The 15,961-nt window shown below is 31.5% G+C and overlaps 1 protein-coding gene across 4 annotated transcripts; it reads right to left on the reverse strand.

Moving 5' to 3' along the window:
- Nucleotides 1-6,980: 6,980 nt before the first annotated feature.
- Nucleotides 6,981-15,041, reverse strand: LOC112755392 (uncharacterized). 4 transcript variants are annotated; one of them, XM_029293742.2, is made up of 3 exons: nucleotides 14,534-15,041; nucleotides 14,202-14,419; nucleotides 6,981-9,213 (listed from the first exon to the last, which is right to left on the reverse strand). In XM_029293742.2, exon 3 carries the CDS (start codon nucleotides 9,147-9,149, stop codon nucleotides 7,779-7,781), a length of 1,371 nt encoding a protein of 456 aa, XP_029149575.1. In that variant the 5' UTR covers nucleotides 9,150-9,213; nucleotides 14,202-14,419; nucleotides 14,534-15,041; the 3' UTR covers nucleotides 6,981-7,778. The 4 variants fall into 4 exon arrangements, 3 of the variants coding, with proteins under 3 accessions (XP_029149575.1, XP_072077459.1, XP_072077458.1); XM_072221358.1 differs by lacking the exons at nucleotides 14,202-14,419; nucleotides 14,534-15,041 and adding exons at nucleotides 9,688-10,182; nucleotides 11,479-12,475; XR_011874604.1 differs by lacking the exon at nucleotides 6,981-9,213 and adding an exon at nucleotides 11,935-12,561 and having other exon boundaries at nucleotides 14,534-14,989.
- Between the last annotated feature and the right edge of the window lie 920 nt (nucleotides 15,042-15,961).

Below are 15,961 nucleotides of genomic sequence, written 5' to 3' on the forward strand. Positions count from 1 at the left end.
TAATTTTAATATAAAATATAAAAATATTTAATTATTTAATTATTTACGTTATTGTAATAGTAGTATAAAACGTTATTGGCGAAAAATAGAAGAAAAGAAAATGGGTAAAAGAAAAATAAAAAAAAATAAATTTTTTATATATTATTTGGATGAATAAAAAATAAATAAAAAAATAAAATTTTTTTTAATAAAAAAATAAAAATAATAATAATAAAATAAAATTATATTAAAACTTATATCTACATTATATGTAAATTAAAGTGTGCATTATATGTTAAATAATAAATGACAAGTTACGTATATAAATTATTTGAAAATAAAATTGATCATATTAATTACAATTTTTTTTATCTTTATAAAAATCATTATAGGTCCCGTGGTTTCCAATTAAACGTTAATCCATTACGATGTAACGGTTTAGTGGAATTTCATTTTGGGCAGAAATCGCCTGTAGGTGCAGCAATTTCTGAAAAAATATCCAAAGATCGCAAGTGGCTATAACAATTTCGAAAGGGATATTGCCTTGCACAAATTGTGACACACAGCAGCGGTTTATACATAGGAAAATTGTCTATATGAATAAATAACTTAAAAAATATTTTTTTTTATACAAAGAAATAGATATTTAAATAATAATAATAACAAATATTTTTTAATAAAATTTTAATTCACAATAATTTTAATGATAATACCAAAAAAAATTATTATATAATTAGTATTTAGTATTTTATTGTTTATAATATAGTAGGTAAAAATAGAAAATAAATACGAAATATGTGTCATGTAGGTATTGTTGTTATTTTATATTTTTGTTATTCTTACTACAACTCCTTCCTCTTTTATTGGGGTCTATAATTTATTGTACTATAAAAAAAATAGCAAACTGTATAAAAAATAAAGTTATATATAAAAAAATAAAATTAAAATTGAAGCTCTATATTACACACAATGTTAAATACAAATTTAATAATAAAAACAAAATATAAATCTATTTAACATAAAATAAAGTATAAATATTTTTATTTATTTATTTTTTATTGTATTTTATAAATATTCTAAAATATTATAATTTTTATATATTTAATTTAAATTATTTATCTAATACATATAATATTCAAATATAAATCTTTATTATAATAATATGTTAAACTATTAAAACTTATATTAATAATTATTAATAACAATATAACTAAGAATAGTACTAGAAATATATAAAAAATAATTTTTTTTCTTGTAATAAAAAGAATTTTTTTTATGTAAAATAATATGTTAAATAATAAATCTATCTTTATATGTCAAATAATCAACAAAACCACGCTGTATTTTCCATTGTTTCTTCCTTTTTCCCTCCTAGCAGCAAACAAAATCGGAAAACCAAATCAATGCTTTAAAAAGATAATGCATCTCATGTACATACCCCCAAAAAAATAATTCATCTCATGTGTTAAAAACATTTTATTATATTTGATGCATGATACATGTTGAACAAGTTCAAAAGATAATACATATACATAGGATAAATAATTATTTCTAATATCAAAGATTATAATAATTTAATTGAACTTAATTATTAAATATTTTGTTTAATTGTATGTAGAACCTTATTCTTCTTAATATTATAAATAAATTGATTAGTTATATGGGTTAATCGTATTCGCTCAAAAAAAAAAAAATTCAACCAACTTTAAAATCAATTCTTTAATTTTTACTCAATAATTAATTTGATCTACCTTTGTATTTTATATTTATGATAATAGTAGTATTATGTTTACAAGAGTTTCATATTTAAAGATTTGAACTTTTAACAAGGCTATTTTTATCATTTTTTCTTAATTAATACACATGTGCATATTTAATATATTATTATTTATATATTAAATAGATATAAGTTTACATTAATAAATACATTTGTAAGTATTAATTCACTAATTGTTATCACTATTTTGTCTAAATTATATATGTTTATGATGTGTCATGGATGCCGTTAATTTTTTTTGTTTTGTTTAAACATGGAAAGAAACAAAGCAAACACTGTCCTATATCCGAGCGAATAATTTGCTGGAGATTAACACAAGGCTCAGACCAAATAATATTATTAGAGTTACTCTTGGCACCATATCTAGCCATCCAATCTGCAGCTCTATTTGCTTTCCGGGACATCTACTCAACGTGACAAGCCAAAGACGAGATAAAATCTCCTAAATCTTTTGAACCAAATCTGTTGCTTCAAATGAATACCCACTTGTAAGTTCATGCATGATGGGCAGAATGTCAAGGCAATTCGTTTCACATATAATATCCCTCAAACCGTAATCCCAAGCTAAAACTACCCCCCTCAAAGCAGCAAATAATTCACATCTGATGATAGACCAACGGAAAATGCTTCCAAAGCAGCCCGAGATCCAATCTCCCTTAGAATCTTTAATAATATATCCAAATCCCGCTAAATTTGAATCATATACAAGCTTGCATCACAATTAACTTTAAAACTGTTGACTGACGGTGGTTCCCAACACAGGCAATTTTAGAGAGACCTAAAGGTATTGTTTCGATTCTTGTAAACCTGTAAATCTTTGGCGGTAATTCTGGTCAAGGCAACAACCTTATGGTCTGTCCAACGGTTGTCAGTATTAAATATGTCATTGCACCTATGTCTCCATACCCACCAAAGTTCTGCACCAAAAGACGCCTCATTATTAGCCAAGACCTTCCAAAACTACTCTTCAAGAGCAGTACCATCCGTCGAGTCCAGGATACTAGGATCCAGCATATGCCAAATTGCCTTTGATGGTTCACAGTCTCTAAGGTAATGCTCCATAGTTTCCTGCGCCTTGTTACACCTCTTACACATATTTGAAGAAGTTAAATGCTGTTTGAATCGAAAGGTTTCAGTTGGTAGAGCATCATGTAAGCCAAGCCACATAGTAAATTTGAACTTCTTTGGAATGTTTGTATTTCACAACCAGGTCCAGTTACTATTGACATTTCAATTTAATGTTTTCTCTAATAACGATTTATAACCCTCCCTTGCACTATACTTTTTTGTTGCTGCAGGCCACCACTCCCACTGTGGCTCTAACTCAGTCAAATTAGGATATCTCAGACCACGAATAAACTGCTTAATCTCATGCGGAATAGGCGTGGTAAGACTATTAACCTCCTAAGATATCCCTTTCCACAAGTCAGCCACTATAAAATCTAATTCAGAAATATGCACATAAAGAACAATGTTGCAAAGCTTACCAAAAATAGTTCACTCATCATACCAAACTGATTTGTAGACATCCCCAATATTCTAATGAAGCCCTTTCTTAAGATGCTCATAGACATTAACCATGTTCTTCTAGGTAGTCGATGAAGAATTTCTATTGTTTTCGTTCGCTCATACCGAATTGATTCCTGAGATATTTATGCTACATAACTTTTACCCACAACTTCTCAATTTTGTTTAGACAATTCTATACTAACTTTTTTAGAAGTACTATATTAACACAGGAAGTATTCTTAATACCCAATCCTCTTACTTTTTAGGAGTTATTGTCTTTGACTTTAATATATATTTTTTATTTTTATTTTTATTTCTTATTTAAAGGCATGCATGCATGTCTGTGAGACTTAAATGTATATTAGAGATAAAGAGAAGATGTTAGAGGGAAAGATGAGTAGTAATAGTAATATAAAAATGAAATTATATATTCATATATTAACTTTGTACATGATAATTAATGCTTATATGAAACTAAAGAAACTAAACTAAAGATGAAATTTATTCATCTATATATTAACCATGTACATGATCATGCTTATATAGCCTAAAGAAACTAAAGATGCATGAATGGAACTCTATTAACTATGTACAAACTATAAAGTAATTAAACTAATACCCATATAGCAATATTAATTATTACAGTCACTGCCTTGTATAAAAGTTGGCATGCAATACATGCACTCTTAACACGAAATAGTACTTTGTCAGTGTCACATGTTTTAGAAGCAAATTTTAAAGTTTGGCTTATTGTTGTATTGTTACCACTAGAGGAGTCATCATTATTTTTCTTTGAATATGATGATTTATTATCATTTTTGTTGTTCTTTGAATTTTTAGAACTTATTATTATAATAACTAGAATGAAAAAAAAAAAATAGAAGATAGGAATAAATTGAGTTTTCTCTTAAGCTAGTGAAATATATTTATAATGCCCAAAAACTTAGTTAATAAAATAATTATTAATATAATAACAACAGTATATCGTATATAATGCCCAAAAACTAGTGGAATGACCCGTGATGAATAAAGAATAATGTTTGCTAATCTTCGTGAATGCACAAAGCCAACACGATGATGTGGAACTTGTGGACCCATTCCATTGTTGAACCATATCCTCAATTAATTAAAAAGAAAGGTTATTTACACATTAAAAAAAATCACTTTAATAAAGATATTAAAAATATTTTTTTTAAAGATATTTATATGTATCATGTCTTTTTTTTAAAGATGTTTATATGTGTCATGTTATTATTAGACATTTTTATTAAATCGGTTAATAATTTATTTTTTAATAAATCAGACAAAATTGATTTACTATAGTAACAATAATAAACCCAATTATCTGTATTATAATTATTAGATCCAATTTGATCCAATCGATTTACATAATCTAAACCGAATATCTTTAAATATTTTGATAAAAAGATAAATATATTCTTGACTTTTTGTTTTGCAGACATTTAAATTTCTAAAATTTTAAAAATACAATTAGATTCCTAAAAAAAATTAGATTCATTGTTATTGTTATAAAAAAAAATAATTTTATTCTAATTTGTTAAAAAAATTCAAAAATAACGGATTTATTAATACGTCCAATAATAATAGGATACGTAAACGTCTTTACAAAAAGATATTTTACATGTTTTTATGGAACTTCCCTCTAAAAAAAATCAAAAGATTTTTTTTTAAATCACAACTATTCGCATAACAATAATAGGATTCTTATTTGGTGATTGCCCCATATTCTAATATTTGGTGATAAGGAAATTAAATTTGATAATAACACCATGCAATCCACTTTATCTAATTAAATTTATATATTTCAAGCAAAACAAAAGGTTTATTTTTTTTAATCATAACTATTCACATAACAATAATTAGGATTCTTATTTATATTTCTTTGAAAAGTATGAAAATTTTATACTTTTAAAAAAAAAGGTTAAAATGTTTGGGAAAATGATAAATATATTAAAAATACAAAAAAATATAATAATAAAAAGTTTGTGAAATAAAAAAATTAAAAGTAACAAGAGGAAGAAAAAATTAGTGAAATTGAAAATGTGAGTATAAAATTTAAGTGTACAAATAATTTTTTTATAATATAAAAAAGGTTATGTAAATTATAGTATTATTTATTATTCAATACTCTTTTGTCCATTTATTATCTATTAAATGACGAAATAAATTTTACATTCTATTATATTTTAAATTTTATTTTATTTATAAATATCCGTTAAGTGAACAAATTAGTAACGATATATAATTCCTCTAGGAAAAAAAGGTAACCATAATATTAATTAGCCAAATTCAAAACAAAATCTTCGTTCTAATGAATGCTAGTATGATTATGAATATCATAAGAAAATTGAGTGAATCATTGAAAAACTACAATATCATAAGACTTGTTCTTTCCTTCACCCATCAAGAGAAAGATAAAATTACAATGTTATCCTATACTTTTTTAACAAACATTGGAAAATGTTTTTAACTTCTAAGATTTATGATTTATTTTTTTAAAAGAAATAATTGATTGCTCAATTACTCAATTCGTAAACATTTAAAAAATACAATAAATATTTTTAATATATAGTTATCATTTTTAATTATTATAATATCATAATAATAGCATAAGTAGTAATTAAAAAAATTAATAACTGACAATAATAATAATAATTTTCTCACAGCAAATTAAATATCACATATAAATAAGACAGGCATTTTTTTTATTTTCATAAACTTCAGATTTAAATTATCTTAAAGAATAAAACCCAAATCAGCCCCTGATAATTATCTCGAAAGACAATGAGGCCCCTGACAAAAAAAAACCCCAACCCGGCCCCTGACACAAAAAAAAATCCCAACCCGGCCCCTGACAATTACTTCGAAAGGACAACGAGGTCCCTGTGCAAAAAAAAATCAATGTTATTTTTTTTGGCACAGAGGCTAATTAGTTCCAAAAAAAAATTATCAGAGGCCAAATTGAGTGTTTTTTTTCTTGAGGGCCTCGTTGTCCTTTCGAGATAATTGTCAGGGACCGGATGGGGTATTCACTCTATCTTAAATTATATTTTAATAATAGATGTTATATTTTTATTTAAACATTTCATTCATCTAATTTATTGTTTATCTTACCGCCTAATAAATTGATTATGGCCATTTACCAATTTTTAAATATGTTAAATTATTTAACAGTCTCGACTATTAATTTTATAAAAAATTAATTACACGTAAATTTTTATTTAATTTTTTTTATACATCATATTTACTCTGTGTTAACTGCATTAGAAGTTACAATAATAAAATTGTTATTTTCTTTATATTTAATTCAATATATTTAATAATAAAATATTAAAAAATTATTAAAATTTATTATTTTAACCGTCATTTAATGTAGTTTTTTTAGTTTTGTAATTCAATGACATACTTTATTCATATTTTTAAACATTGATGACTAACTAATAACTAAAAATAATGTTTGATGATTTTCTAGCATTTTTTATTTAGTATTATCTAACCGTTCACACTAGTAAAATATTTTCATTAAAAGTATTTAAATAAGAGTAATAGATAATTAAGAAATTAAATCCTCTCATTTTTTTTTATTTAAGAGGATAAAATATGATCTCTTACCATATATTTTATTAGTGAAACTAAAAGAAAACATAAAAAAATATTAAAAGATTAAAAATCACATTTCACTGAAAAAAATGAGAAGATCAATTTTCGATAATTAATTATTAGTTTAAATAAATAAGAAGAGAGTATATTGTATTTACATAAGAAAGAACATGAATGATCATAGTAATTCCAACTACACTCCCTAAATATTCTAAACATAAGAAATTAACCAATGACACAAGGTTATAATAAAATTGAGGACATAGGAATGTTTAGACTTCAGCAATGATATAGCCATGAATAGTCCATCCTCCTTGACATAAAAGCAATAAACTTTTTCAGCTCACCTAGCTGGTAGGTCATGCTTTGTCAATCCTTAAGTTCCATTCTAAGTTTTTATATAGGTTGGTTTGATTTCTACATATTTATACTGCACAATCATGTATAAACCACCTTGGCAGTCTAGGAATTGGTCCTAAGACAGAGCCAAATCAAATCTTACACTAAACCTTAATTTGATGAATAAAAGTCATAATAAAACTTTTCAACATAAAAAGGAATAGTTTTAGTTGAAAAACAATAATGTATTACCTTATTTTATCGCTTCAACAGGCCTATAGAGATCATTTTCCAAAGAAGCTTCTCTGCTTTTTCTTTTTCATTTTTCTCAAGAGCATGAACAATTGCGAAAGCAGTTACATCATCTAGAGCACAACCATTGTCATCCATTTGATAGCAAGCTTGTTGCTTTGTCGAACAAGCCCTCCTTAGTCCTTACACAGCCCATTGATCATAGCATCAATTGCTTTGACATCTCGCCAACCTTTATTATGGAGAAGGTTGAAAACCTCTTTAGCAGTTTTATGTCTCCCGTGATTATAGAATCCATCGATCAGTATGGTGTATGGCATAAGGACCAACCCCCCTTGCCAAAAATTTTCTGAAATAATTCAATCGCAGCATCAAGATGACTACCTTTACACAAACCGTCTAATAAGATATTGTAAGTAATAATATTTGGGGGCTGGCCTCTAGCATACATATCCTCAAGAAGATTTTGCACATCAGGTATTCTCCCTGATTTGCAAAAGCCATCAATAAGAGAATTATATGTTACAGTACTCGGAACCAAATTTCTCTGGATCATCTCCTTAAAGAGTGTTACAGCTTCATCCAATCTTTTGTGTTTACAATATCCATTTATCATAATACTATAACTCCAGACACAAGGAGCCAGACCAATTTTCTTCATATCACCAAATAAACTTGCTGCTTCATCCACTTTGCCAGTTAAAATGTATCCATATATTAATGCATTGTATGTGACTACATCAGGCTTGATTCCTCTGTCCATCAACATATCAAACACTTGTTTGGCTTCTATTATTCTTCTTTCTTTACATAATGCATTGACTATAATGTTATAGGTACATACATCTGGGTTAATGTCTTTAACAACCATATCATTCAACAATTGAGTTGCTTCTTTTAAATGACCGGTGCAACACAAACCATGCATCAGAGAATTGTACGAGACAACATCAGGATAAATTCCTCGAGAAATCATCTCTGAGAACAAATTTTGTGCCTCATTTACAAGACCATCTTTACGCAATCCATCAATAATTGTTCTGTACATTACTATGTTAGGCTTAACTGTATAACTCTCTAGCTTTTGCAAAAGCTCCATGGCGACTCTTGCTTGCCCCATTTTACATAGACCACTAATTAAGGTTCCATAACTAACCTCATCAAGCTGAAAACCTAGAGATATTAGCTTGTCATGAAACCCTAGGGCTTCCCTAACCTTGCCATTTATACAGAACCCTTTGATGAGTGTGGTCAGTGTTATAACATTCAATTCATGACCCATCTTGATAATCTTGGCCAATGCAGAGAAAGCAGAATTCATTTGACCCAAACGGCAAAAACAATTAATCAACATGCTCAGACTAATCATGGAAGGAGCGATACCCTTAAACTCCATTTGTGCAAAAAGAAAAATAGCAGTGGGGTATTCTTTCATGTTAACAACAGACATAAAAATCTTACCAAGTTCGAGTTGAGACGGAGTGCGGTGCTCATTGATGAGGCGAATGAAAAAGGCAACAGCATCATCAATGTTAGTGTGGAACCCAGAAACACTCTTCTTAGCGGTTAATATTGCTGCCAAATGGGAATCAGGTTTTGCATTTGAGAAAGAGTGCGAAGCATTACGAAGAGAAACAAGTTTGAGAAGGCCACATCTTCTGTTATTTATCATTGCAATTCGGCATGTTACTTACGGTTCTCTTTCTCTTTCTCTTCGCTTCTCAATAAGGTTTTGTCTGTTATGAAATAAAGTGGATGTGTTAGTTAGTGGTGCACATGATTTATCACATACTAATTGAGTACATAGTTACCCGCATTGCAGAATTGGAAAAGAATTTGACCCTATGCGTTACAAATTATTGTAACATTACTGTCTACAAGAGAAATATATATTGTGTTTATTTTATGTCTAAACTAATGGTATCTTTCTTGGATTGCGTAGGAGGAGTGGCATGAACACAGCATGGCAGAAAGAGAGATATGGTGAAAAATTGAAAACACAAGCATAGCTAACATTGATTAACAAACAGAACTACATATATCAACAAAGACCAACAGCCAACAACATCACAAAATCAAAATCAAATTCATGAAGCAACATAGAATTTTAACACAATTAAATTACATTATCAGAAACATATTATTAATTGGGATAAAATCAAATTCAAGAAGCAAAATGCCAAATCCAAGCAAAGAGCAGTGAATCTTACTAGGGACGAGGGAAGAAGTGGCCAGAGAGGCGAGGGCTGCCGGCGAAGAGGCAAGAAGAGACGCAAGTGGCAGAGACGCTGGTGGCAACGACACGGAGTAGTGATACAGGAGGAGAAATGGAGAAAGGTGATGGCGCAGGAATTGGACGGACTCAACGGATTAGCAATGCGGAGAGCGGAGCAGCGACGCCGGTGGCGAACTTGGAGAGGAGAGAAGGAAAAGGGGGAGAAGAGTAAGGTAGCAGCACAGCAGTGGCCTAGCGTTGGAACTTGGCCACTTGGGTGCGTATTGGGCAAGTAGGGTCTCATTCTTTGTCTGTTTAAAACTTTAAACGACAACCAACTTGGGTTGGTCAGCTTACTCGTCCACTTAAACAAATGTCGAGGATTCGAATTCCGTCTTATGCATCCAGCAACCCATTGGCTAGTGGCAGACCCATAAATGGAGCTCAGATCCGCAATAGATTAATCCTTATCTTGCCGGGCTGAGGGATACTGTGGGCAACCAAAAACTTTAAACGACGTAGTCTAAGTTTGTTTTTTTTTTTTAAATAAAATAAAATAGTTCGCCCGTTTCCAGCAGGTTCAATCATTGTTATCTAAGTTATATTAAGAGTAAATATCATTTTTGATCGTTCATTATTTTGCCAAAGGATAAATCGTCTATCCATAAGTCGAAAATCCTTAATTGACCCTCCAACCATCTGATTTAAGCAACTTCTGTAACCGGTTGCCAAATGGTGATATATTAACATGTCAAATAGTAGGTGGATGCCACATAGAAATAACTTTTAAATATAAGGAATAATAAACCCTTTAAAAAATTAAAATTCTCTCTCTCTCTTCTCCAACTTAATGTGCCCTTCTCTCTCTCCCCCATTCCTCTCTTTCTACCTTCTTTCCTTAAACTTCTCTCCACCAACAAGTTATTACTTGACCACCAAGTAATGTACCAAAATTAACCTTGAAAAATTACAACACTGACAAATCTAAGAATAAAATAATTAAAATTAACTTGTAACCATAAAAGATGAGTTACTCGACAAAACTATCCAAATTCTAAAAAATTATCTAAAATTTCCAAACCACCCTTCTTAACTTATTCTCCCAAATTCTAACCCTACTACACACCTCTCCCAACCATAGTTATCAGAATCAGTCCGGTGATCAAACCAGTAAGTCAGTTGAACCGGTTAACCCGGTCTTATTTAAGTAAAAATAGTCAAAAACTTAAAATTAAAATTTGAAATATATGTCTTTACTAATATTTGAACAACAATTAAGGCTCAAATTCTAAAATAGACATAAAATTAGTTAGTACTACTTCAATAGTATCTTAATTTGACACAATTAAGAATAACAATCCATAAACTATGTCCAAAGAGTAATTTCAAAGTCTAGTTATTTATCTTCATCTGATGTTCTTGGGATGATGATGGCTTTAAAATCCCATAAAAGAAAAAGATTCAATCAACTAAGTAACTAATAGCAAAACAAACCAGCATCATTACAGCAACACTAATCAACAATCAACTAAATTCATAATCAGCGAAACCAATTCAACAATTAACAAAACCACTGCATATTCAACAATTAAACCATATTCATAATCAGCAAAACCCCTGCATATTCATATTCATAAACCAATTCAAAAACCAATTCAACATTTCAATTCAACCACTTCCATATTTATTTCTAATAAGCTCATAAACCAATCAACAATAAAATTCACAGCAATAACATCAATGAATCAACTGGGAAAGAAACTGGAAAAAAAAAAAAAAAACTCACCTGTTGCAGAGGCAGAAGGTGGACGACGAGCAGCAGTTCAGGCAGCAACAACCACGGAAGAGGGGCGGCGAGACGCAAGCACTCACCAGGAAGCACAGCTGCAGGAAGAGAGGCAAGACGCGAGCAGTGGAGCACACCAGGCGTTGGGTACTGTGATGGCGGACGACGACGACACGCTGCACGGCTGTAGGAAGCACAGCTCGAGCACTCACCGCAGAGGCGCGGCGAGACGCGAACGGCCGAGCACACAGCACAGACGGAGGAGACAGGTGAGACGCGACTCGCGAGCACACGATGCGGAGGATCCAGCGAGAGGCGCGGAGACGGCGGCGAGCGTGCAGTGACGGTGAACCGAGGTGAGCTGCTAGCGCTGTGCCTGTGTGTATGGTGTGCCGTTTTCGAAAGTGAGTGAGAGAGCTGGGGATGGGGTGGGGTGGGTTCCGAACTAGCCTAGGGTTTTTTTTTTTTGAAAAATGTCAAACATGTCGTTTTGGGGTTGGTTTCTTTTTTTGAATCTGTCCGGGTTTGTCAAACCCGTCGGGTCATCGGCTTTTGCAAAATCCGCCTGAGTCAAACTGGTTCTCATCGGGTTTGTTTTTTATCCGGTCCAACGTCCAGACCTTGGCCGAATCGTCAGTTTTTCAGTTCAACCTTCTTAGTCGGTCCATTTTTTCAACTATGCTCCCAATCATCCTCAATCTCCAACATTTTGTTACAACTGCTCTAACCTCATATTTCAAGGCGGCTTTTTGGCCACTCTCCTGGCTGCCATTAGGAAGGATCCTATTCCCCCTTTCACCTCTGATGACGGTGCCCGCAATGACTAGAGTCACGTCCTTAGTGTCAACAGCGACATTAGCGCCGGCTTCTAAAGCTCCGTCAAGCAATGCCATCTCGCCTCCGCTATGCCGTGTCGTTCGACGATGGTGGTTCTGCCATTTCTGTGAAGGGATCGATGCGTCGGAAATAGAGGGTACAGTGGTTGGAGATTCGTTTACTGAAATTATGAAGATCTAGATCTGAAAATAGATCTTGATGTGGATTTTATTTGAATTCGTGCTGCCGCCAGAGGGTTGTTGGTGGCTGCGACATGGATATACAAGAGATGGAGAGTGACCTCCAAGAAACATTGAAGAATTTCTCTAAATAACAAATAACAAAATTTAAAATGTATGAAGTTTTTTTTATCTATGATTGATAGTTAAGAATTTCATTGAAGAAACTAACGCTACTGTAATATGAATGAATCGTGGTAATGGGTGATAAGTTCATTCAAACTTTTTTTTCTGGATTCAAGATCTCTTTTTCTTTTTTTAATCTAATCTTGTTGCAGCCGATGAGTTTGGAGTTGCAATTTTTAATTAAAGGGTGAATTATTGGTTTGGTATCTTATTTTGTTTTGTTTATTTATTTTGAATTTGCTTCTTTTTTCTGATGAAGCTTTCAATTCTTGCTCACCGCTACTCATAGTGGTGGGAAAGAGAAGATTAGAGATTGGGTTGAGGTGGTGTTAAGGGGGTGTTCGCGTTGCAATTTAGTTCGGTTTTAGAGAGAAAAGTCATTCAATCCAATCGTTTAATTAAACTGCAGTTCGGTTTGGTTTAATTTTTCCATCGAAGTAATCCGAACCAAACCAAAACAATTAAAATCATATTATCATACTATTTTACAAAGTCATAACATTGAAATTGACAAACACAAATATACAATAGCTAAAAAAGTCTTGATTCAATAAAATTTAACGACAAAAGAAATTTAAATAAAGAAGTTTAAAAGTTCAATAGTCAACACAACTAATCTAAAGTTAATCTTTTCAAGCCTATCATGTTATCATGTTGTTTTACTGCTTAAACAGGATAAGACAATAACTTCAGTTCTATAACACATGCTTATGTTTTTATTTTATTTATTTATTTATTTTGTGGTCACATACATAAAAATATGAAATCCCAGACATATTATTAATTAGTTATGGAAAACAATAATAAGTATATTTAAGTAGCTTCATATAACTGAAAATTAGCAGACTTATAATTATATTACATAGCCAATATAATAATAATAAACACAACAACATTAACAACTAGCTTACATAGGTGATCTATGCCTGAAAAATTTAATATAACTATTGAAAAATGAGGGGCTATGGAAAATTCATTTCCTGCTTAGATTACAAGTAAAACTTTTCATGTTATTCAGGATTATTAAAGTGTCAGTGTTCTTCTTTGCCAAAAAAATTTATGTTGACACTCAGGTTGATTTTATATCTGACTTTAAAAGGTAGCAAAACATGATACACTTTCTTATACCATCTGTAACTTTTATAGAGAGCATTATTTCATGTATGCCCAAATAGGAAGATTATTTATGATTCAGACTCTAACAAACCTACAACGTAATCCATAATGGAACTTATAAGAATAATATATTATTACAAATATGGCTGCTATATTATATTAGTATGTCATATCTAAACTCCAAAAAAATTGTCCTCTGTTAAGAATATGGTGCTTGACTCATATTTTATCTATCATTAAATAGGACATAGATTTCACTTAAATTTGATTCACATCTCATTTAATAATAAACAAAGTGTGAGTCAATACGATGTTCCATGTTGTGTACATAACATAACTCGAGCTCAAAAGTGACTAAGAAATAATCAATGTAATATTATTCATATATAAAGGTAGTTGATATTGAAGTTGTGGAGGGTGACTCACCATAAGATAGAGGAAAGAAGAGGCCATAATTGTGGAATATTTGTGCCAATAAGCATCAGCAATGGGTGCCACCAACAAGGGCATTATGGAAGTGAAGCCACACCAACTATTAACCATTTTTGTAGCAGATGAGTTCCTTAGCTTCACTACATCAGTTAGGTATGTAACCGAATTTGATGCCACCCCTTTATATGCAAACCTCTCTATGCCTGCAATTGCTGCAATACCCAACACCAATTAATCATTAAAACAAAGATGCTTCATAAATAACAATGACAACTATATATAACCAGAGAGATATTTATAATAATTAAATAATTAAATATACATACCTATGAGGATAATACATGACTTGCTGTGCTGTGTTGTGGGTGGCCAGAAACGCTGCTGGGTGGTGTTGTGCTGGGTGAGTGGGTGGTGCTGTGCTGGACTGCTGGGTGGCTCGATGCTGCGGGTGGCCAGAAACGGTGCTGTGGGTGGCGCCGGGTGTGGTGCACTGCTGGCTACTGGATGGTGTTGGGTGGTGTAGTGTCGACGACCGCGAGGGTGGTGCTGGCTGGGGCTGAGTGGTGCTGTCGGCGAGGAGGTCTGGGAGAAAAGGTTCGGCAGCGCTGGGAGGAAGGATTCGGCGGCGCTGCGAGGTGGTGGGAGGAAGGGCTTCGCCGGCGCTGGGAGGTGCTGCAAGAAGGTGGGTTCGCCGCCGGCCTCGAGACTCCAGTGCAGAGAGCGTCCGAGCGACACTGACAGAACAGAGCGGCTAGGTTACGTTTGGGGGTGGGGGGTTAGGCACGTTGGGGGGGGGGACTATGGGGGCAGGTGGGGTGTGGCGTGTGGGCCTGTGGGCTTGGTCTTTTAGGATTTTTTTAATATATTAATTCGATTCGGTTGAAATTTTTATTATCAGAACCAAAAACCAAATTGAACCACAATAAAAAAAAGCATAACATATTTTTTCGGTTTTTTTAATTTATTCGACTTTTTATGTTTTCGATTCGATTGGTTGGTTTATAAATTTTGAAAAGTATTGTAGGATTTAGATAATTTTATCCTTTTATGATTATAAATTATTTTTAATATTTTTATAATTAGATTTTTTAGTATCAAAATTATTTATAGTTAATTTTAGTATTTTACTTTTTAATCACGGGATATAATTAAGAATTGAAAAATAATATTTACTCTTATGCCAAAGAGATAAAATTAATCGTTTTATTAACCACTAATATGGATGAAAAAATTATTAATATTCATTAATTGACTATTAAAGTCCTCTATATTTCCTTGTTAAGCCCCGAAAAAACACAACAACGACATAATTTTGGTAGCATGAATTTAATTTTAATGTTATATAGATTATAGTGTTAGAAATTTTTTACAAAAAACTAAATGGATATTATCTATAAAAATAATTAATTCTTAGATCAATTATTTATAAAATTATTTAAATATATAAATATGATTAGATTTAAAATTTTTGATATTGTAGAATTAAAATTAAGGGCAAGTTACTTAAATAAATAGAATAGAGAAAATATTTACCCAAATGTGCAAAACTGGTTCTTGTTACCTGCATGTGCAAAAAGCCATTTCTATGTAATCCGTGGCAACCCACCACGGTTTCAAAACGTGCATAAACCGTGGCAGGTCCCAGCGGATTATGGCCAAAAGATATAGAGTGTAAACCGTGGTAGGTCACCACGGTTTACTAAGGAGAGATGGCGTGCATAAACCGTGGAGAGTCACCACGGTTTATGAAAAAA

The sequence above is a fragment of the Arachis hypogaea genome, chromosome 16, assembly GCF_003086295.3.
Source record: "Arachis hypogaea cultivar Tifrunner chromosome 16, arahy.Tifrunner.gnm2.J5K5, whole genome shotgun sequence".
Classification (NCBI taxonomy): Eukaryota; Viridiplantae; Streptophyta; class Magnoliopsida; order Fabales; family Fabaceae; genus Arachis; species Arachis hypogaea.